We start from the raw sequence: 23,176 nt of genomic DNA on the forward strand, positions 1-23,176 counted from the left end.
TCGAAGGCCTGCCTGCCTCAGGGTCCAAGTGCATGTAGGGGAAAGCCAAAGCCCGTCTGTTCATACGCAGTGAAGGCTTCTGGTTGCACTCAGCTCTGGGTCGCTGGTTCCTGTCTCCGTGCCGCAGGGACAGTGGGACGGAATCTCCAGGCCCGGTGGCTCTGGCCGTTCCTGGAGTTGTCAAGCTTGAGCAAGAACCCATTTTAGTCTCTCGAGCGAGCGAGAGTCGGGCCCCTGCTCCCTTGTTTCCACCTGCTTGTTCTGCTCTTCATGTTTGGATGTGAAAGTGCGAGAAACCGATGTGTGTGGTGCGGTGGGGGTGCCTAGCCCGCTCAGCCGTGTGCACAGTGACCTAGCTCCCCTCCTCAAATGGAACCCTGACGGGAGGGGCGACTGGCTTGGTGCCCACGCAGCGCCGTGGTTTGGATGGGGACTTCCTCCCCCCACTGCCTCCCCTCATGCTGGGCTTGTTCACACCGGGCAGGCACACGTCCAGCCCAGACACGGCCACAGCCTGGGCTGCGTCGGCGTGTGTGAGCCCGAGCGCGTCCGAGCTCGCGGGGTCTTCTGCAGGCCCATCCCAGTTATAAATCGCCCTGCATGGGGAATAGATCTCTTCATCCCCGAAGGGAGATTCATGAGCGGCGAGTGCCGCCCAGGCTGCCTGGTGTTTGTCATCATTCCCGAGACATAAACTACACCCCAATGCCTCTGCCCTCCCTGGTAGTGCTTCACACATCATCTCCAGCTCTGCATCCTGTGCGTGCAGAGACCCGGCAGCTTCCGCCTTGCCTGCCGGCCTCCCTTCTTCCTGGATCTGGGCTCGCTCCCTCTCCTTTTCCCACCACCACGCAGACAGCCATGCGGTGGAGAAAACGAATATTTCTCCAGGAGTAAATTAATAAAAATCATCTGAGGAATGAGCTAATAAAGACGGTGTGGTGTGAGAAAATCTCTCTGCTGAGAGTTAGGCTGTCAATTAGCCCCACGGGGTCCCTGGCAATAAACGGACAGGCCTTGAAGAAAGGGGGCCAGTGCCACCTGCTGGAGCTGCGCGGTGGTGCCGCCGTGAGTCCCGGCAGCCTGGCCCCTCCTTGCAGATCCCAAAAAGCCCAGAGAAGCAGAGCAGCCCCCAGGAGAGGCTCCCGACTGTCAGCTGCCCAGCACAGACCAAGCAGCGGGGAAGGCTGGGGGAGTGCAGAGGCAGGTGCAGGTTGGCAGGTCACTCAGTGTGAAAACCCCTCCCCCACCAGGTGGGAGGCCCACCTGGCCCCTGGCCTGCTCTGTGTCCTTGTACAGGTCTCTTACTTTCTGGGAGCCTTGGTTCCTTATCTGTAAAGGAGGAACAACCATGCCTCCTAGGACCCTGAGAGAGGCATGTGGACGTGGCCAGTCTGGCAGGTGCCTGGATGCACCCCTCCTATGGCTCACACTCCTGCCACCTGGGAATCGTCTGCATCTCAGTCAGCCCTCCCATTCTGATAAGTGGAAAGCATTTTTCTCTGTCTTAGAGTCAGATTTCTGAGGCACAGAGAAGTCACCCAGCCTGAAAGGCCCCACAGAAGGCAAAGCAGTTCAGTAACCAAGGTCCCACCCCAGAGGACCCCCAGCCCACTCCATGGCCTCTCCTCTACCATGGTGGCCACACCAGGGAAGAGGCAGGTGTGCCTGCAAGGAGGACGACAGGAGCGTACCGTCCCACATGCCTCTTCACACCCACCACCCACTGCCATCAGGGGCTCAGAGCCTGGGCACCCGCTGCCATTTGGCCGTGACTCTGAACCTCTCCCCGGGACGGGTGTCATACCAGGCGAGCACAGAGAGGGCTGCTGGGCTCTGGGCCCTGTCGGTCAGCACAAGGGCCAGAAAAGCCACCATCGTCTCAGCAGTTTCCTAGACTGAGTTGATTTTTAATTTATTATTAAGACTAGAAGAGACCCACAAGGACATTAGTCCAACCCCTTCGTTTTACAAGCGAGGAAAAGAGGGAGGTAGGAGAGTGATGTGCTTGCCAGAGTCCCATGGCCAGTAGGGGACAGAGGCCGCCGGGAGGTCTGCTGCTGTGGGTAAGCGTTCCCAGGCTCAGGGCTAAGGAGCCGCCTGCTTGGCTGTTTTGAATTATTGAATAGGCCTTTATGCAGATGTCTGGGCAAACGTACCCCAGTAAATAGCTGTGGGAGGTCACTGTACATGTTGTGGTGAAAACAGAAGCAGCACATGAAGGGGGGGCTCGTTGGTTGCAGTCTACACAGGGTGGCAGGGGCACCACCACTGCCCCCAAGGTCCTGGCCTGCGACCCTCCCGGGCCTGCACCTCAGGAGGGCCCTGGGGTCCACGGGGTGCTCAGTCGCTTTTGGCCTTGGTGTGCTGCCTTCCGATTCCCTCCCCCGGGCCAGCTGTCCGGCGGGGACCAGCACACATTGCTGCTGTCCAGGCACAGCCCGGTGTGGCAGGGGGGAGGGGAGGTGCCAGAGCAGGAAAGCAGCTGGCGGTTCTGCCTGCAGAGGACACATGAGCCCCCCGCAGTGGCCGGCTCAAGCATGAGCAACAGTATGCCTCTCGTTCAGGGAAGGAAGGTCGAGAGGATTTACTTTGATCTCAAATTGTGGTTTCAGGTTGGTCAGTTTTTTTTTAAATACAAACTATTTTCTCGGCTTTTGGTTTTACTTTGAAAATGGTATCTCTAGGGATAGGTGCCTTCCACTGAATAGAAGCACAGGTCAGAGGCTTGATCTCTGGGGCTTCCTGCCTGACCTGTGTAAGAAGCCATGTGTTCAGGTGCAGGTGTGCCCGCCCAGGCTGGGCTGGCTGGGGTCAGTGCCCAGGAGCTGTTGCTCCAGAGGTGGCTCATCTGTGACCCAGCAGGCCTCGCGAGGGACCAGGGTAAGAGGCTGAGAGATGGCACTCCCGTGGCCTCCAGGGGCAGCAGTCAGCAAGTATAGATGATGTGTGGGTGGGCTTGACAGCCTGGGAGAGAACAGGACATAGTCAGGTGCCCCAGGCAGGGTGGCTCAGCTGAGGCTCAAACATGGGGCGTCCTCTGCGGGTTTGTGTGACCTGGGGTGCCCAGGTCCTGGTTCTTGAAGAATCTGCGCTCCCTAGAAACAGATGCCCCAAGGGTGTGTCCCAGGAAACCTCCTCGGAGTAAACAGGCACCTTGATGGTCCATGTGTCTACCAGCCCCAGCCAGAGACATCTCACTGGTTGTCCACTGAAGCCGGCCAGGGGCGAGGTGGGCTGTCATACGGGCTGATCGCGGGGGCTCTGCCAAGCCCAGCCCCGGACACTAGTGGGGAAGTTCTGAGGGAAGGATGTAGATTGCAGACGGGCCTCCTCGGATCACCCCAGGGAAGGAATTAGCCTGGGTGGAGGAGCTTCCTGTCCGGGCAAGCCTGATGCTTAAGGAGGTTCACGGCCTCCCCACAGCACAATCTCAGAGCCACAGGCCCACCTGGCATGCTTGTCCCCCCACACTCACTGCCCCAGGCACCCCGGTCTCTGTCCCTGACATCTGTGCCTTCCCCCACGTTGTTCCCTCAGCTTGGAATGGCCTTCTCCACCTTGTCCACAGGCAGCTGACTCCAGATGATGGTGCCCACATCGAACGGCCCTCTCCCGGAACGCCCTCTCTTGGCTCTGCCTGACCGGCAGTTGGTCAGCGTCTTGTGATTTGGTGCCCCCAGACCCCTGCTGGAACCGTCCCCTTTCCTTGCAGCCCGGTGCAGGGACCCCGCAGGCCTGTCCCATCGAGGGCAGCAGCACGTGTGGAATAGGTCAGCGTTGTTGGCCCCTTTAGATGCCTCTGGCACTCTGTGGGTTTCAATAAGAAGACGCCACGGCCATCTGTGCTTGCGATCTGGAATCCCAGCCCGCGTCCCACCCTCCTGCCCAGGCCTTTGCGTCACTCGCTGTGCCGCCAGCTGAGACTCCCAGTGACCTTCAGTGCTGCGTGCTCTGCAGCCCTTTCTCCCGTCCTGCCACTCCGTGCCCGTGGGCAGCATTTCCCGGTTGTGCAGGTGCAGAAAGCGAGGCCTAGAGCCCCAGGCTGGGATTCGCACCTAGCAGGTCTGTTCCCCACGTACCTCCCCATCTCCCTAACTCCCTCCAGACATCTTCCTTCCCAGGCACTTCCTTGGCCACTTCCAGAATCCATATTTCAGCACCTCACACTGCCAGCAGCGGGGGAATCAGCACGTGGTTCTAAGTTTGGGGAGTAAGTGGAACGCTTGGGGCTCCCCCATGCAGCTTGGATTGTGCTGGTCTCCTGTTACCCCAGAGGGCAGCTCATGGGGGTCTCTTTCTCCAGAAGAAGCTTGTTAGTTCAGAGCCTTGGGATTTGTGGGATGCCCCGTCAGTCGATGTGAAGACCTGTGGCCACAGCCTCGTCTGGGGACCTAGCACTCTCCCTGGACACCTGCAGCTGGACTGATCAGACTCAGAGGCCTCCCGTGGGGTCACAGGCCCACCATCCGGGCGGACGCCTGTCTAGGGAGTGCAGAGGGCACCCAGCGGTCTGTTGCCGCCCTGTCCTGCCGATCCGACGGCAGGGCCGTGATCTCCGTCTGCCAATAACACGCGTGTGCACACAGGCCCGTGACAGACTGCGTTCCACCAGAGCGGCTCCTCTGGACAGCAATTTGGTGCTCTCCTTTGGGGGAGCACCAAATTGCGGTGTATCCTGTGGAATTAAGAGAGCCTGCGAGTGTCACTCCAGGGTTATCTCTGCTTCACTGGCTCTGATGGCAAAGATGCACCTCCGCCCAGTCGCTTGTAATGGCACGTTTCCTGAGCAGGCGAGACAGAGGGGCGGACGTGAGCAGGCTCTCAGGCCTCCGAGTCCTCTGCCCTCCCTCCTCTTGCAGGGGGTAGGGGGTGCCGGGGCGCTCACAGCTCGGCTTGGCACAGCCCTAGAATTTAGGTCAAGTGGGACGTTGCCAAGAACACTGACCGGTGGGGGGGGGGGGGGGGGGGGAAAGGCCAGGGGGTAGAAACTCTACCTGGAAAACGCAGATTGGATCTTTCACATCACTTCTTTCGATACTTGTGGATCCCGGCCAGGCCCAGGAGGGAAAGCTGCCTTTTGGTCTTTTCTCAGGAAACGACCCAGCTGCCACCACCGCCAGCAGCCCAGAGTATTTACCAAAGCTCGGAGGTGTATCTCGTGTCAGACCTCGTCTTTCCCCTTAAGGGTCCTTGAGGACGTAGCGGCAACTCCAAAGATGAGCAGAGTGTCTGAAACAAGGTTGAGAGACTACTGACTGTCCAGCCGTCATGCAGAGAATGTCCCCAGAGGCTGTGCTGAGGCCACACTGGCCGAGTGACGGGGCAGGTTCAGAGGGAAGAGTGGGGGCAGCCCGGTCCCTCCATTGTAAATAGGCGTGTTTCCCTGCCTGCTGTCTCTTCTGCTCACCTTTGCTGTGTGTCCTCTGTAGGTCCCCAGGGCCGACATCAGTGCCTAGCAGATAACTGGTGCTCAGGAAACACTTTGTTTTCTTTCTTTCTTTTTTTAATGTTTATTTATTTATTTTGAGAGAGAGAGAGAGAGAGAGAGAGAGAGAGAGAGAGAGAGAGCAGGGGAAGGGCAGAGAGCAAGAGGGGGTGAGAGAGTCCCATGCAGGCTCCGTGCTGGCAGCTCACAGAACCATGAGATCATGACCTGAGCCGAAATCAAGAGTCGGACATTTAACCAACTGAGCCACCCAGGTGCCCCAGGAAATGAATGTTCTCGTCCTGTGTTGGGAGTGTGAAACTTGGGGTCCTTGGATCAAGAATGCCACCTGTACCAATAAAACTGCCTGGCAACACCGGGGCACAAGCTAAAAAGCAAACAGAAGCCTGCAGCCACACTACAGACCCACTCGAGCAGACCCACTGTGCAGGGAATGCCCGGCCAGGGGGTCTGCAGGGCCTTGGGCCTCGAGGGGCTCAGGCGGGTACCCGGCGGCTGACCTGAGCCCTGGGTTGGGGCCAGCACGTCCCCTGTCTTGTCCACAGCTCCGGCCCAGAGATTAGTTGGCACGGCCCTCCCCATCAGCCTGGGGGCTGCCGCTGATTCCAATGGTCCTCACGTTCGTTTGCCTGCACACGGTCGCTCCACACAAGGATGTAATTAAATCCTTTGAACAGCACTTTGGGACGTTTGAGGATGCAGGAAAACTCTATGGAAATGTAAGCTGTTGTGTGCAGCTGGTTTGCCCTGCGGTTTCTGTCAGTGCTCACTGCTCTGTGAAAATCACCTGAAAGGAAGGTGAGGAAGGCGAAGCCGGGAGGGAGGCCCGGCCGGCCCCGCTGTGCAGCCTCCAGCCTGCCCTTTCTGGGACCCGGAGCACTGTGGAGCAAGTGGCGCATCCCCGCCCGCCCCGCGTGTGCCCTGCCTAATCCCCTGGCCCTTCTCTCCCCAGGAGCTGCCAGAGCATGACGAGCTTGGTCAGCAACACCATGTCGCCGATCAAGGACGGGACCTCCTCTCTCCCCCGGAGGCAGAGCTCGTTCGCCAGGCCCCCGCTCCGTGCTCTGTACGACCTGCTCATAGCGCCCATGGAAGGGGTAAGTGCCTCCCGGGGCCAAGAGGCTTCTAGGCGTCAGGACGCATCATTTACCGCTCAACGCCCATGTGTGCCCCTCAGATACAACATGGGCTCCTGAGACAACCGGGGTTGGGGGGGGGGGAGTGGTTTCCAGAACACAAACCTCTGTCCAGCTTCTCAGTCGGTGTTTGGAAGCGCTTTCTGGGTTGGCTGCTGGTTAGTGCGTGACGCCCCGGGTTCCAGCTGCCAGGCTAAAGTCGGAGCTCTGCTCCTTTCCAGCCAGGCACATCTGGCCTCGGCTGCGTCAGGTACACGGTGAAGTGCTGCCCTCCTCCCTCCTCTCATCAGACCAGACTCCGGGAGGCCCAGGGAGGCGCGGGGCTGTGCACACGCCCACCGTGGTCAGCAGCGAGCGCGCCATCGGCGTGGGCCCCGAGCAGATCCAAGAGGGCTGTGCCCGTGGCTCTGTCTCACCCTGCGGGACTGCTTCCCCACCTCCCACCTGTCGTCCGAGGGTCTTGCCAGAGCAGCTCATGCCAGGGCCGTGCTGTCTGCCGAGAACAGATCCGTCGGCCCCTGCCACCGTCAGGGGCCACCGACTCCACCCCAGAGTCCAGCATCAAAGACACCCTTTCACTTCGGATTTCTTGAAAAGGTTGAGAACGGCCCCTGATGGGTTTCTGTGGCTCTGGTCTTCGCACATCATCCTTCCATCTGGACACGGTTCTCCGCCTGGGTTGGAGAACCCAAAGGGCTCAGGGATCTTGTGAATCTGAATGGTGCACCTATCAGATGCATTTGTATGTGACTGTGTGTTAGTCTTCTCTGGCTGCTTTAACAAAACGGTGTGGACCGGGTGGTTTAGAAAGCACACATCTATTTCTCATGGCTCCAGAGGCTTCAGGTCCCAGGTGAGGGTGCCAGCATATTCAGTTTCTTGGTGAAGCCCCTCTTCCCGGGTGCAGACAACCCTCTTCCCACTGTGTCCTCACACAGAGGCTCTGGTGCCTTCCTCTTCTTGTAAGGGCACCGGCCCCATCATGGAGGTTCCGTTCGCATGACCTCATCTAAACCAAATTATGTCCCGAACCCCCCGCCCCCCGGCCAGTACCATTCCACAGGGGGCTAGGTCTTCAATGTGTCCCTGACAGGCAGTCCTTAACAGACCCCACGGAGAGCCCAGAGTGCCTGCATCTGTGGGGGCCCGGCTCTCAGACAGGGAGGACGTGCTTGACGGGCCCTTGGACAGCAGGCCGCCGGCCTTCCCAGCCCACACGTCCTGGCCGCTGTGTGCAGCCAGGTGGGAGGTTTGTCTTGCAGACGTTGGGGTGGCCCCTCGGCAGCACCCTCGCCCACTTCAGCCTGCTGGCAGAGGTGATGTGCCTCCTCGGGAAACCCCGCGTTGACAGTGATTCCTCATCCCCAGGAAATGCAGAAGCATTTGGCCAAGGACACGTGGCACTCGCCCGGTATTTTTCAGGAGGCCGTGCCCCCTGCCTGGGCCCTCCAGACTTCCCTCGCTCAGGGAGCCAGGGGCAGCCGGCCGTCTGGACTCCTGTCTGACGCTACCCTCCCCTGGCTGGGTGACCTTGGCCAAGCTGTTTCTCCTCCTCGAGTACCTGTGTCCTCATTAGAAAATGAGGACTACCCCACAGAGTGTGTCAGGTCAGAGCAGGGCTGAGCTTAGCGGGATCTGAGGGGCACGCAGGGCAGCAGAAGCAGGGAGAGTCCCTGGTGAGAGGTGGCTGCTGTGACCCGGTCACTGCCCCTCCCAGCACCCCAGGCCTCTGGGCCCGTCAGCACAGAGGCCCAGTCCTGTCTCCTCCTTTCCTGCAATGCGCTGGGCTGTCCTGTTCTTCTTAGGACCGTTGTCCCCTCGGCGTCCTCTTTTTAAGGAAGGGCCGGGACTGCACAGAGCGCCCCAGCTCAGAGCACCTCCGACAGCATGCTATCAGAGTGTGATTTGTGTGCCACATCTCAGGGAAGCAATATACACCTGTACCCTTAGGCTGATTTTTCAGGTTTTCTTTGCTGCCATCAGTCGTCACAAAGACCGTTTTGGTGACTTACTACCACTCCCTGCCGCCCTGAGCTCTGCATCGTGCACTGATCCCCTCTGAAGGCTATTGGGACCCCCCATTCTTTCACTCACTCGGGCCTTCTGAGTGAGTGCATTTCTCCTTTTGCACCTGGGTCCCAGATTATTTAGTCCCTGCACGTGCAAGGGGCTGGTGGGAGCGGTGAGGAGGGGCAGGGGGCGGAGGGCAGAGGGGGAGACTGGCTGTGACCAAGCGCATACTTGGAAGCTCAGGTCATCTGGAGTTGACGAGCTCCTCGCCTCTCTCTGGGCCAGCTCACGTGCACCCTCCTCCTTGAAACCTTCCTTGCCCTCTTTTCCCACCACCCTGCAGGCTTCATCCCCCTCCCCACCAGCCACTGAGGTTCCATGTATGCCCCATGTCTTTCATGGCACCCCATACCTCACCGGACTCAGAGCTTAGCTCTTGGCAAGCCTCACCTTCCCTCTCTTGCTGCCCACCCCACACTCCCTGAAGGCGAGGATGGTCCCTCATCTGTGTCCTCAGCAGCTGGCACAGGGCCTGGGACACGTTGACACTCAGTGATGTTGGTGGAATGCTGCACTTGCTGTTTGGGACTAGTCTGTCATACAAAGCAGAGGACCCAAGGCACAAATCAGCCCTTGGGTTTTCTGTGGCCACTTTGCGGCACTTGAGAGCTTTCCCGGAGGTCGGGAAGCAGGAGGAAGGGGCTGGGCCTGCTCTTACACACCTTGGAATCCAGTGAGACCCTGACCCCGCCAACCCGCAAGGTGCCAGGATTCTAGCTTACTTCAGGGTAGGATCATGCATGCCCGCAGGGGACCCACACCCACCCCATTGAGCCTGGAGAAGGTGGTGACTGGGGAGGGGAAGACTTACGGCCCTCAACAAGTTATAACAGCGAATGAAATCAGCCTTCGTAGCATTACCCAAGGAAGGGAGAAGCCCCGCCACCAGACCCACTGGCCAGCATGCAGTTCAGGAACTACGCTGTACGAACACATGTGACAGAGCCCCACGCGCCCACTTTCGGGGTGCAGTCTGACCTTGACATGGGGCATTAAGTTCAAAAGCGTATCCTTAGTCCCTGATAGTTAAACTCTTTTCTTTTGTGGCCGAGGTGTTCAAATACCGTGAAGGAGTGTGGGCGGCCTCAAAGGAGCCAGAGTGAAACCTGTCAAAGGCCATTAAAGTAAATGGTCAGAGCAAGAGCTTTTCCTAGGCTCTCTGAAGGGATACGTGGTGTTTCAGTAAAAACACCTGACTGAGAAGTTTCATCCATTCATTCACCAGGTACTTGTTGACATGTGTTGGGGACACACCGTCCCGGACACGGAGGAGGAGGTGCGAAGCGGGTGGCTATCCCGTGTGGGAATGTCAGGTGGGATGGGCTGCAGCGACGCCTCCTCAGAGGGCCGCCTAGGTGGAGGAGGGGGCCTGGAGCTTCCTGTCACTTCCTAAGGCCAGCACACCCGCCTGCTCTGGCAGCCACTAGAGGGCGATAGGACACCACCCGCCCGCTCCCGGCCCCATCAGCTCCCAGGCAGGGTCAAACCCTCTTCCACATTTTCAATGAAAAGACAAATCAAAGCCGAAGGTCCAAGCTTATGAATCACTGACACTTCAAGACTAAAACGATTAGCCTCTTCACATGGGGCTTATAATTATTTGAACAACTGCCTTTGTTTAGCCCCAGTCCTATGGCTAAGGGACTAGGTCAGACAGTATGAAAAGTGGAACAAAATAATATTTTACCCTAGGCTTCTACCAGTATTTGATTTAATCTGGCTTAAGGGAAACCCTGCCGTGGCTCTTTCCTGGAACCACGCCGTCCTTTGCTGTCAGGGACGAGCACGTCCAGCTCTCTTCCAGGAGGGCCCGGCCGCATCTGCACGTGACCCATCATCAGACATTAAGTGAAGTCCTGTCTGACACCCACGAGAGGAAATGTCACCGAAGAAAAGTTGCAAGTGCTTAGTGTGAAAGGGACTGGACCCTGTTTGTGTCCCTGGCATTCATTTTTACTCAAACTAGAGTAAAAGACAGTAAGCCATGCTTCTGGGCCTGGACTTAAGAGGCCCCCCTGGGCTGCTCAGGGGAAGCCCTTGTTCACTCAGGTCCCAATTCACCCCCTCAGTTTGCACACGGGGCCAGAGGCTGCTTGATCAAGGTGCCAGACGTAGAACAGGGAACTGCCCAGGATTTGCTCGAATCATTGTCCACAGGTCCAGATTTGGGGCCCTTTCAGGATCACTGGAGTTTGGACTCCTTCTAGTTATAGTCCCCTGTCATCCTTATCATTACTTCCATTTACCGAAATTCCCTGTTTCCTATATTTACAGTCGTAAAACCAAGGTTGTAGGACAGACTGAAAGAGTGAATGACCAGGATCAGAGGGAAAAGTATTCCTGGCCCGCCTGTTGACATGGGCTTACCTGTTTCAGGATCCCCAGAAACGTGCTTAAAACTTGCAGTTCAGGTCTGTTAGGTTGGGAAACTGCCTTCCTGAGCACCGGGTCTCTGGGAAGCATCTGAGACCTCTCATCAATGCCTGCAAGGTGCGGTGGGGACGAGGGGGGGGGGGGGTGGTGGTGGTGCGCAGCTCAGCTCTGCCTGGGTTGTACCTTGAATTATTGCTCTGGGGGAGAGGACTCTTGCAAAATCCAGTTAGCCTGATAAACCAGTTTACCCCAGAGCAATGCCCCAGGAGACAACCACCTGGGTGCCTGTTTTGTACATAGATTGAAGGTTTGGAGATGGCCAGGGAGTATTTGTCCCTAGAAACAATCAGACCTACACTCCAGACTGCGGAGTGGAAGATGAGGTCCTTGAGACTGGCATGCTCAGGGCTGGCCGCCCCACCACCAGCCTGTCTAATGGATTTCTGAGTGAGACATCTGCAGTAATATTCAAACGAGGACAGCAAACATTTCTACAACTGATTAGGAGAAGGAAAAATGGAGGCAATAAGCTAGCTCCATTCGGTTTCTGGGGCACCAAAACGGGCGGGGAGAGCAGGCTCCCATGAGGTGAGTGCTGTTCCCACCTGGGCCAATGCTGGGTTCTGGCTCTGTTCGAGTGGATGTTCCACCGAGGCTGTCTCAGCCTCTCCTGGCAGGTTCCTGCCCCTGAGGGCACGAGGGCTCATTGTTACCAGGTCTGTCGGGAAAGAGAAGGCCACTTTTGTCCAAGGCCCCTGCAGCTTACGCAACCCCTCTGGCTGATTTAGCTGGAGCTGAACACTCCTGGCCGGCAGACCCTTCCGGCTCTGGCTGGAGGATGGTCACTTTTCCCCAGGACCTAAATTCCGAACCCCTCCCTTTATTTGGTTCTTCAGGCAAACCAGTGGTTTGTTGTCTGGCCAAAGAACATAGTCGGAGGGGTTGACCCATACTCCTGCTTTTCTTGTCGGATTGCAGTGTGTACAGTCTATAGATTTTAGTCATGGTCTGAGCGTTACTTCCAACAGGTTTGTGATATTTGCTGAGACCAGGTGCAGCCTTCCCTGATGCCGGGATCTCCCAGAAACATCACGGAAGAGGTTTCCCTACCTTAGAAAGGTCTGATCAATTCACTTGAGCAAAAATACGAGTCAGGAAGAAAATCCCAAGCCTGTAACACAGCTCTGTAGTGGCCAGATTCCAAGCAGTTCTTGCTTCTGGAATCCTTGTAGACAGTAAAGTCCATTTTATCCCAAATCGAATCTGCCCCAAAACTCACGGACCCAGGATCAGGGGTGTATATTCCTCTGGTCTGTGATGCTGTGGCACTCTGAGGGGCTTCCTGTGTCCTCTAGTGACAACGAAGCTCCCTGTACATGGAGGGTGCAGGCGGATCCTCCGAACCCTGGTGACCTGTGTGCAGCACATAGCTCTTAAGCCAGAAGCCAGGACACAGGCATCATGGAGTTTACCCAAGAAAAGGTGGACACCAGGGAAGGTGTGGTTCAGCCCACTGGGTAGCAAACCGCTGGTTTGGCCAGGCTGGAGCACGTCTTGAGCTGCTGGCAAGCAAAGGACATCTCTGCGTGGGGGCAGGCGGGCAGACAGTCGGCTTCCAGTTGGCAAGGGTATGCAGTGAGAGTCCAGGCGCCTGCCGGGGCAGGGGCCTGCTGAGTGCACAGGGTCCCCAGGACCTGGTTTTCATGTGGAAAGGGCTGCGGGAAGGTTATCGCCAGGCCAAGACTGCAGGGTCCCAGACAGACACGTCCTGGGCTCCGCTGCACGTCCCTGCACCTACCGCTGACCTAGGCCTTCCCTTGGCATTGGCCCTCCGTGCCTTCCCCTGAGAAAGTTCAGCAGCGAGCTTCCTCCACAGGAGACCTGGCTGCAGGAACCCAGTCACAGGGCAGGTGTTGACAAGGTGCCAGGAGCTGAGAGTCTAACAGCCGCTCACACCCACCTCCAGGGTGCCCACTGCCTGCCCTGTCTAAAGGAATAGCCCACCCCCCCGTGCAAAGACTGAGCTTAGCCTGAGTCCACTCATTGCCAGGCCTGCCTTTTGGGGCACTCGGTCTCTCCCTTTTCCATCCTGGGCCTGGCACACACTGGGATGGGCAAGGTCACTGGGGGAGTAGACAGGTTTTAGCACCCCTGGCCTTCTGATCTTATGCTATTTCAAAAGATCCATTTCTAGACACTTCAGAAGTCAGAAAGTCTGAGTCTTTGCTGGAATTTGTTGGAATGTATTAGTTGCTGGTGTGGGGCTGATGCTGAGCCCGTTATCTTACAAGCCCAGGACTCTTAAGAAGCCAGCAAATACCCTTTCTAGACTGACATTCGGAGGCACAGAGGAGCCTTTCTTTGAATTGTCTTTCCTTTTTCCATCTAATAGATGATATGTAATTTGGATAGAGACATCACTTTATTTTCCATTTTCAAGTTCACATTGGATTATAGCTAATCTTTTGGTAAAAAGGCAGTGCACGTGTATCCTTGGAGGCAGAAAATTCAGAAGACAGTTTCCAGGGCATCTTTTCCAACATGTTCAGTCCATTCCCCATATCTTTTAACTGGAGCTGTCAGTCTGCTGTGGGGCCTGTCTGCCCACAAGCCAGTGCTGCTGTCGCCTGCCTCCTTCCACACTGTCTGCACAGGGGTCCCCTTCAGGGCCCCCACCCAGGACTGTGCGCATGCGCAGCTCAGTACCAGCCATGAGGCACCATTCCAGGAGAACCCAGACCTCTGTATCAGACCCAGATGCAGTCCACTCAGAGAAAACTGTCCCCATCTCCAGGCTAGAATTCCAGAGACTTCCCTCTCCTCATGACCGAGGTCACTCTTCACCAAGTCCCGGCAAGTCTTCTGTCCCGTTCTCTCCGTGCTGTCTCCTCATCTGCGTTAGCATGCACAGCCCCATCCCCTGTGACGCAGGCCTACCTCTGCACATTCATCAGAGGCTCCTCAGCAGAGAACGTATGGCAGGTGCTTATAGCCGACATGAGCCGTGCTTTCCTGTCTGACCTCGGGCGGGGCCCTCCCCAGCCTGCCTTCCACGTCTCTCCCCAGCCTTGTTCTCTGCTGACCTCGCGGGCCTCCTCTGCCCGGGCCAGGCCCTCCCCAGCCCTCACAAGCCAGGGCGGCCTCCTGGCAGGGCCGTCGTCATGTCCTGGGTGGGTACCGCCACCCTCTGGGGCTGACATTTTAGGCTTCTGTGTTAATACCACCTCGTTCAGTAAGGGATTCTTATGTACATTTTCTGAGTACACCGTTGTAAGCTTGCGAGCAGGCCCGGACTCCTAACTTCTCTGGCTTCCCCCCGGTCCACAGTCTTCCTGGCTGATGGAGAAGCTGCCACCTGGTGAGGGAGAGTGACTCCCAATAGCAGGGCCACATGACGCTGACTGCCCCTCGTAGAGATCAGAATTTATTGTCAGAGAAGACACCCATGCTGCCTTCGGGGACATGACATCACCCACGTTTAGGCTGGGGCCCCCGATAAGGTCTTGCAGGCAGAGTTCACAGAGTCCGTACAAAGACCCTTCCAGTGACGCCTCTCTGAATGGCCTCCAGCCTCGGCATTACAGCTCTCACTGGCCCAGGACCCCTCTGTTCATTCTGATCCCCGCGTGTGTGTGCTGTCGTGACTGAGGGCTTGTCCGGGAGTGGTGTGGGTCCCGGGGAAGCCCGGGACCTATGGGGTGACGGCCAGCAGAGACTTATCGGGGGCTTCGGCCCCCGGCAGCTGGAGTCCCAGGAGGGCCTCTGAGGGTGGGGCCTGTATCTCATCCACCAAATGCCTGGTGACCCTGGACCAGCCGAGAGTGGGCCCGGTTTTGCACATGGCAGTAGCCCGAGCTCCCACGTTGCCCACATGTCGGGCAGGGAGGCCCCCGCTGAGCAGTGAGTGGTTGTCTCTGGTAAGGCTGCTGACCCATCAGCAAGGTCGGGGCACTGCCATCCAGGGCAGCTTCCTGGGGCCACCTCCACCTGCAGCGCCGGGGGGGGGGGGCCCTCAGCGTGGCCACGGTGGGTGGGGACTCCCACCAGGCCCAGGGGACTCCCAAGCCCGCAGGCACCCGGCCCTCCTCGCCTCCCTGGGCCCACCCAGAAATTCATCACACAGTGTGACACAGCCCACTTCCTCCTCCCTCGGTTGTACAGTGATTCCTTTACCCCTTCTTGGGAAATAGCTCGTAAAGTGAACAGCAAGCAAATTGGCCTAATAGTTTTTATCTCTGCTTTCTTTCGATGCATCTAGAATTTTTAAAAAGTGAAAGAGCCACAGGGGGGGTTTGTACGGACTGAATGTCCCGCCGGGCACATGTCACTTTGGGTTAGCTGAGTGCCTTCTGCAGCCTCGGTCGAGCGCCCACAGCAGCACGTCAGACGGATTAGGCGCGCACATTCACTCCTGCACAGGCCAGCGGGGGTGGGGGTGACGGGCGTCTGGCTGTGACTGTCCCCAGAGCCAGGGCCAGGGCCAGCCGGCAGCCGGATGCCCCGTGCTCTCACTCAGTCTTCTCCCCGGGTAGGCTCCGGGTGGCGTCCCCTTGTGTGGCAGTGGCCTTGGCTTCGTCTCTGTTCACACTCAGCCTGGGCCCAGTAACGGTGTCACAGAGGAATCACGCCTACACTGCTCTTAGGGTTTCCGGACCAACGTGGCATCCTCTGGCTTGGCCCTCGGTGGTAAATGACTCACAGGGCTCTTTCTGGAACAATTCCCTGCCTCCCATAGACCTACTGGGGCCAGTCCTGGTCTTCGTGGGACACCCCCCTCCTTGACTGGTGACCTGGTCTCTCACCCTGCCCTGCCGACTTAAAAAGACCGGCCCCCTGGGGCGCCTGGGTGGCTCAGTCAGTTGAGTGTCCGCCTCTTAATTTCGGCTCAGGTCATGATCCCAGGGTCATGGGATTGAGCCCCGCGTCGGGCTCTGCGTTCCATTTGAGATTCTCTCTCTCCCCGCTCTGCCCTTCCCCCGCTCGCATACACTCTCTAAAAATAAAATAAAACACAGGACTGGCTCCCAACCTCCCCCTTGGGTGGGGCCCGCGAGGCGGACAGAAGCCCCCACGGGGTGGTGCTCCCGTGGGCAGCGCCCCAAGCCACCACCCACGCTCCCCACATGGACGCTTTGGGCCTGCCCGGTGCTTCCTGGGTGCATCCGTGTACGTGGCTCGGCAATGCCCGGTGCAGGCAGGTCCCCACCTGCCGGGCCCCGGCTCAGGTGTCCACGCTTCCCGACAGGGCCTGATGCACTCCGGCGGCCCCGTGGGCCGGCACCGGCAGCTGGTCCTGGTCCTGGAGGGGGAGCTCTACCTCATCCCCTTCGCCCTCCTGAAGGGAAGCTCCTCCAACGAGTACCTGTACGAGCGCTTCGCCCTCATCGCCGTGCCGTCCATCCGCTCCCTCAGCCCACAGGCCAAGGTAAGCCTCGCGCCCACCGCGGTGCCTCGCGGTGGGGTGGGCGCCCGGAGGACGGTCTTCCTGGCCAGCCTGGGCTCCTGAGGGTTAGGGTGTGATACCTTAGCAATGTTAATGTTGTTGTTTGCGGCCCAGTAGGTTGCCCTGGGAGTAGATCCGTCCGGAGGTCGGGGGGCAGCCCTCCTGACCCCTGACCGTCCTTTGCTGTCCCAGGAAGCCGTGATGTGTGTCATTTCTCTCCAGATGTCTCTGCCGTGACATCAAGGTTGGGAGCTACTCGGAGGCACCGGGTCAGGCCCGAGGCCAGGCTGAGTATCTGAGGAACACGGTTTCCCCCGGCGCCCCCGACCTCATGCTGACCGGGCGCTGAGTTTGCCCACGGCGGAGGGGCCGCAGACAGGGCTGGCGGACACATGAGATTACCGTCAAGTGGAAATGGGTCTCACAGGCCAGCGAAAGAACTGAGTACAAACGAGGTGGCTTTCAGGGGACAGACAGGGATTTGGGTCTCATTCCGCGCAAGAGTCAGTGTGAGAAGCGATGTCCACAAAAATCAAGAGGGCGACAGTAGGCCATCCACAGAGTCATGGGTCTCACCCCACAGCCACCCTCGGCCCGCCCGCCTGATTGGAGAGCCTTCCAGCCAACCCCGATCCTCTTCCCCTTCTCCAAACCCGCAGACCCTCACGGCCCCCGACCCGCCAGGCACGCACTCTGGCGGCCCAGCTGCCCTGCCCAGTCTTCAAACTTGAAAACGGCCTCAAGTGCTGGCGCTCTTGGAGCCCCACAGAGCCGGCTCAGACGGGGCCCCTCCTAGTGGGAGAAAGTGGCTCGTTTAGGAACCCAAACCCCACGCCCTGGGTGTGGACAGCCCCCTTGGGATCTGCCTTCGCCCCTGTTGACCTTGGTCATTGACATGGTTCAAACCAGGTCAGCTTCTGCCTCGCGGGGCTTGGGACACCTTAGTTGTTTGACCATTTTCGGTGGCTGGATTGTAACCTTCTCCTGGAACGGACTTAGTTCGAAGTGAAAGAAATTATTTCCTCTGAGTATTTTGTGTGGCCGTGGCCGACTCTGAACCCCAGATGCAAAGGGAGCTGGCCCCGTTGGACACTGTCCCGCACGGAGGGCCTCTCGCTGCACCCGCTGCCAGAGGCACCCTGAGGGGCAGAGGCGGCCCGTGTTGAGAGAGCTTCGTGCTGATGACAACAGTGAGCCGGCTGTTTGCCCTCGTAGCCAGGAAGAGGGAGAGGCCCGTCTCCTGCCCGACGCCCGGCAGGCGCTTCTCCTGCCCAGTCCGAGGTATCCACCTAGTGGAGCCACCAGCAAGTTATTCTGAAATAACTTGATACTTGATGTTTCCCCCACAGCATCGAAAGGCACCTCTGGGGGGCAACCAGAACTTCGCTGGACTTTGCGCGGTTTTATTTTATTTTTTTAACGTTTATTTATTTTTGAGACAGAGAGAGACAGAGCATGAACAGGGGAGGGGCAGAGGGAGAGGGAGACACAGAATCCGAAACAGGCTCCAGGCTCTGAGCTGTCAGCCCAGATCCCAACGTGGGGCTCGAACTCACAGACGGTGAGATCATGACCTGAGCCGAAGTCAGACGCCCAACCGACCGAGCCACCCAGGCGCCCCTGTGCGATTTTATAATTCAGTGATGTTTCTATTTTGCAGCACAGGGAGCAGAGGCCAGCCGTGATCTCTCCAGTACAGAGTGTGTTAAGTTAGCCCTGGCTCCGCCGAGACTGACTTGCCTTTGGTCACTCCCAGAGCCCTGACTCCTGGGGAATGGGTGCCCCCCTTATTTCAGGGCCCGCAGGGAGGTCTGCGGGAGTGAGACGCATGGGGCAGGCGGGCACCACATGCCCTCACCTCCTGCCCCCGGCCCCCCAGGGCTTCACAAACGGGAGAGGCCCTTTCTCCCGTCCGGTCCCAACTGTCAAGAGCTTGTCACATGGAGAACCACTGTGTGATTCTCCGTGAGACGAGCACCCAGGTCTAAAAGGTGTGGAACGTTTGAGCGAACGAGGTCAGTGGGGGAACAGGTGCAGCCGAGCTGGGCCCAGCCCTGCACTGCCCGGAAGCCTGTGGCCGAGCCGGCTGCCGCCACCGGGGCAGCGGGCCACTGTCTGACGGGTGGCCCGCTGGTCTGTCTTCCCTCCCTAGTCTCACCTGAGGAAGAACCCGCCCACGTCCTCCAGCTCCACGTCCATGGCGGCCGTGGTCGGTAACCCGAAGCTCCCGCCGGCGGTGATGGACAGGTGGCTGTGGGGGCCAATGCCGTCGGCTGAGGAGGAAGCCTACATGGTGTCAGAGCTGCTGGGCTGCCAGCCCCTGGTGGGCAGCGTGGCCACCAAGGAGAGGGTCATGAGCGCCCTGACCCAGGCCGAGTGTGTCCACTTCGCCACGCACATCTCTTGGAAACTGTCGGCCTTGGTCCTCACCCCCGGCGCTGACGGCAACCCGGCCGGCGGCAAGAGCTCCTTCGGCCACCCCTACACGATCCCCGAGTCCCTGCGGGTGCAGGACGACGCCAGCGACGGGGACAGCATCTCGGACTGTCCGCCCCTGCAGGAGCTGCTGCTCACGGCCGCCGACGTCCTGGACCTGCGGCTTCCCGTGAAGCTGGTGGTCCTCGGCTCCTCTCAGGAGTCCCACAGCAAGGTCACGGCGGACGGGGTCGTCGCGCTGACGCGGGCCTTCCTGGCTGCCGGCGCGCAGTGTGTCCTCGTGTCCCTGTGGCCCGTGCCTGTGGCCGCTTCCAAGATGTTTCTCCACGCCCTCTACTCATCCCTGCTGAACGGCCTGAAAGCCAGCGCTGCCCTGGGGGAGGCCATGAAGGCGGTGCAGAGCAGCAAGGCCTTCTCGCACCCATCCAACTGGGCAGGTAGGAGCACGGGCCGCTGGCGGACCCCGGGGCTTGGTCCTCACGGCCAGCCCCCGGGTGGGAGTGAGGAGGGCAGCGCGGGGCCCCGAGGAGGCGCAGGAAGAGGGCGGTGTTTGCGGAGACTCTGGCCTTCTGCCAAGTCAGTCGTTTACCCCCATGGTGTTAAAGTGGTCTTTTTGACGAGGGAGCCGCAGAATAGTTTGCCATTGGAGCGTGAGGGTCGACCTTTCCCGAGACGTACGTGTATGCTGGACGACCCATTTTATGGCACCTTCGCGTGAAGTCCCTTGAGGGACTGTAGGAAAGAGCCGTGTGGTAGAAGGACCCTGGGTTTGGTCATCGGGAGACCTGGGCTTGACCTAGCCCCACGCCTGGGCTCTGTGACCGGAGCCTCACCCTTCCTGGAGCTCAGTGCCCTCACTGGTCACAAAAGGGTGAGAACTCCTCGTCCGTGTGTGGACCATCTGGGGGGGCGGGTTCAGTGTCTGTGCCACGTGTGCTACGACAGCACGTGCTCCGGGCAGGCCTGCCATGGGCTCGGAGGTCTGGGAGTGAGGGGACAGTGTCGTCTGTGACGTCTGGTCACAGGTGGGACAGGGGCTGACCTGGAGACCCTCCCGTGCGGGAAGCCCTCCCCGACAGACTGCCAGCACGAAGAGTCCACCACGCCCCCCAGCCTCACCCAGCAAGGGCCACGTCGCTGACGCACCCCACGATGTGTCAGCCTGTGGCTGTCTCTCAGGGGCGGCCCCTGAACCTCCCAGGACGCTCCAGAGCAAAGGCCAAGTTCCCATCAGTGCCGTAGCAATGGGACCAACCCGTAAACACAGTGTCTTAGTCTCGAGAAATAGAAATGCCAAACACACCTCTTTCAAACGTTTATATTTCGTTTTAATCCACGTATACGTTTAAAAACCGGGAACAAGATGGCTTTCGCCTCTCCCTTCCTCTCCAAATAAGTCGGGTTTGCGTCTGCCGCTAGGGGTGGCGCCATCTTGCAAAGGAAGGGAGGCCCAAGGCGGACCCGGGGGCCCGCACCCCCGGCAGCGGCGAGGGCCAGCGGTGGTGCCCGGCCACCGAGCCGTGTTGTTCAGAAATGGAAACATTTGCTTGCTTCACGCAGCGGCACAGCCGTAGCATTTTCCTAAAAGGCGTTTGGAAAGAACAGGACAGAATCTACCATTTCCTCATGCAGCTGAAGAGAAACCTCCTGGCAGCGGCTGTTCCGCGAGGGGAGGGCCGGGGGCCGGGCTGTGTTGTTCAACTGCTTCCCCACCGGGAGATGCGGCAAGCAGGGCGGGTGGCGGCAGCCCCATGACGGCTGGCGGCACTGACGTCTGCTTTCGTGTGCTCCCCACAGTCAGAGGGGCTTGGGCCCCCGTGCTTGGCGCTTCTTCCTGACGGGACCCTGCGCCTCTCTGGGGGATCCCTCCCCCGATCTTCCCAACGTGTTTATGGATGTGGCGTCTTTGTCCTTGTTTTAGCGACGGACAACACACAAGTCACCGCTCAGTGCTGGGGACAGCGGTGTCTGAATGGTGCTACCCTGCTCACCTTAAAAACAGCCCTGCCTCCTTCGTGCCCTTGGAAATCCCCTTTTCCCCATTATCTGGGGGCAGCTTGGTCCTCAGCTTGCTTGGTGGCTTGAGGAGACCCCTCCGTCCCTCCCCCAGGCACTGCGTGGGTCCCCCCGCCCCGGCTGCCTGCTCGTTCCTACGGCTAGAGAAGGGTGCCTCTTGCCCCGCGGCTGGTGGCCCCGTCCCCGGACATGTTCCAGACAGACACAGGGGTGTCTCCAGTGTTCCTGGGGATGGTGGCCAAGCCAGGGAAGGGGCCCCGGGGGCCCGGCCCATCAGCCCAGGGACCCCCGCGGCCTCTTCTGCCCTCACTTCCTGTGCAGCAGGAGGACGGAGGCACTTCCCCGAGCAGCGAAACAGTATCAGTTCCTAAAAGGGAGGGGACAGAAAGGCACCTTAGGGTCCCCCGGTGAGTTAGACATCCCCGCCATCCGTCCTTCCACTTTGCCGCGAGGGCCCCTCTTGGCCCAGCGGCTGTGAGGTACCGAGGTGAGGGCGGGCTCAGAGACGCCCTCCTTGGTTCTCCGCAGGGTTCCTGCTCATCGGGAGCGACGTTAAGCTCAACAGCCCCTCGTCGCTCATCGGCCAGGCCCTCACGGAGATCCTCCAGCACCCGGAGCGCGCACGGGACGCCCTGCGAGTGCTGCTGCACCTGGTAAGCGCCTCACCCAGGCTCTCGGGGGCAGACGCCCTCGAGAGGAGGGGAGGCTGTGGCGTTTCCCTGGCACCGGGGGACATGAGCAGGTGGAGGGGGCACCATCCCCAGACGTCCACGGGTTGAGCCAATTGGTCGAGCGGCAGGCACGACCCGTGTCCTGGGCACGGCTGTGGCAGTCTTTGCCGAGGTCCTGGGACCCATGTCGCGGCTGCTTCTGGGCCATGTGGCCTTGGGCAACTCGCCTGGCTCGCTGAGCCTCAGTTTCCCCATCCGGAAGGGCGGATAAAACTTTGAATTTTTCAAGGTCATTGGGAGGATTAGAGAACAGGTGAGTAGCTGGAACACAGTAGGGTCCTAGTGGCTGAGAGGTGGTATTTTAGAGGCAAACGGCACGGGCCTTCCCTGAAATTTGGTTGGAGGAAGAGTCCAGCGCTGACCCTGCATTTGGCCAATCCCAGCCTCTGTGGGGCCGGCGCGAGGGTATAGACAGAGGCCCCACACCAGCGTCCACACATTTAAAAGTTATACATCGGGCCAAGAAGCAGTGACACGACATCCCTTCCGCTCTCCCACTTGGTAACCTGGAAGGCGGCTTCTAACAATTTAGAACCGTCAGCCTCCATGGAGCTCTGCGCAGGGAAGACCGGCCCCGCCCCAGCCCGGGGGGTCCGCGTGGGTGGACAGTCCATGCCACATCCACGCTCTTTCCAGACCCGATGCAAACAGCTGCCCGCTGCCATCCCGGAGGACAGAGGTGCACACGCCGTGGCTCTGTCCAAGCTCGAGAGACAGAGGACGTGGGGCTCTGGGATCCACACAGGCCCTGGGAGCAGGCTGGGGGCTTTGAGCAGGGAGCTTACTTTGGGGGCCGGGTTCCGGTGGGCACGTCCACTCAGCTTATTGCCCCCATGGGCCCGGGGCCCAGGCGGGGGCGCTCAGTGTGATCCTGGTGGTCGGTCAGTCCTGTACGTTTCCTAAGCTCAGGGTCTGCCCGACATCAGTGTGTGGCCAGGTAGGAAGGAGGTCACCTGCAAACCCCAGGTGGCCCGCGGGCCAGACTTGAGGCAGCCCACACCGCCTGCTCCAGGGTAGCTGAGCTCACTGCTCTGAGAATTTGAGGAGACTCTCCTGGCTGATTCGGACCTGTGCCTGGAAACCGCACAGAGTGATTCGGCTGCTCGGCTTAGGACCTTCTCCGGCCCCGTCACCACCCCCACACCCCCCCCCGCCGAGTCCCCTCCTCCCTTGCTGCGGCCCCCAAGCTGCTTTTCTGAGAGAACCAAAATGCCCTCTCTACCCCTTTGGCTTTCTTCTCCCAGACCAGGCTTGGAGCCAGAGCCAGGTCTCTCCGCTCCCCACTCAGCCCTGCGGCCCCTCAGGCACATTTAAGGGCTGTCTCTTCTTTCTTGGCTTCGTTTCCCAGGGTGAGTACAGGGGCCATGGGTCAAGTTCACCAGCCCTTGCCTCCTAACTACCCTGGGTGCCCCCCGGGGCCCCGTGGGCAGCATGTCTCCAAGGCGTGCCAGCCAGCCAGCTGGTTGTCCTGCCCAGGAACACTCCTGTCCTGCCTGTGAGGTCAGTTCCCAGCATCCCAGGG

At 59.3% G+C, this 23,176-nt stretch overlaps 1 protein-coding gene across 5 annotated transcripts in view; it reads left to right on the forward strand.

Annotated features, from left to right (window-relative positions):
* The window catches only part of TTC28 (tetratricopeptide repeat domain 28), a 625,904-nt gene that overhangs the window by 588,628 nt on the left and 14,100 nt on the right, over positions 1-23,176 (forward strand). For all 5 annotated transcript variants that reach the window (XM_027050850.2, XM_027050848.2, XM_027050849.2 and 2 more), the window contains 4 exons: positions 6,402-6,546; positions 16,274-16,453; positions 18,624-19,344; positions 21,452-21,576. In XM_027050850.2, the coding sequence (XP_026906651.2) occupies positions 6,402-6,546; positions 16,274-16,453; positions 18,624-19,344; positions 21,452-21,576 (1,171 nt within the window). The remainder of the gene's footprint in view (positions 1-6,401; positions 6,547-16,273; positions 16,454-18,623; positions 19,345-21,451; positions 21,577-23,176) is intronic.

The sequence above is a fragment of the Acinonyx jubatus genome, chromosome D3 (assembly GCF_027475565.1).
Source record: "Acinonyx jubatus isolate Ajub_Pintada_27869175 chromosome D3, VMU_Ajub_asm_v1.0, whole genome shotgun sequence".
NCBI classification, from domain to species: domain Eukaryota; kingdom Metazoa; phylum Chordata; class Mammalia; order Carnivora; family Felidae; genus Acinonyx; species Acinonyx jubatus.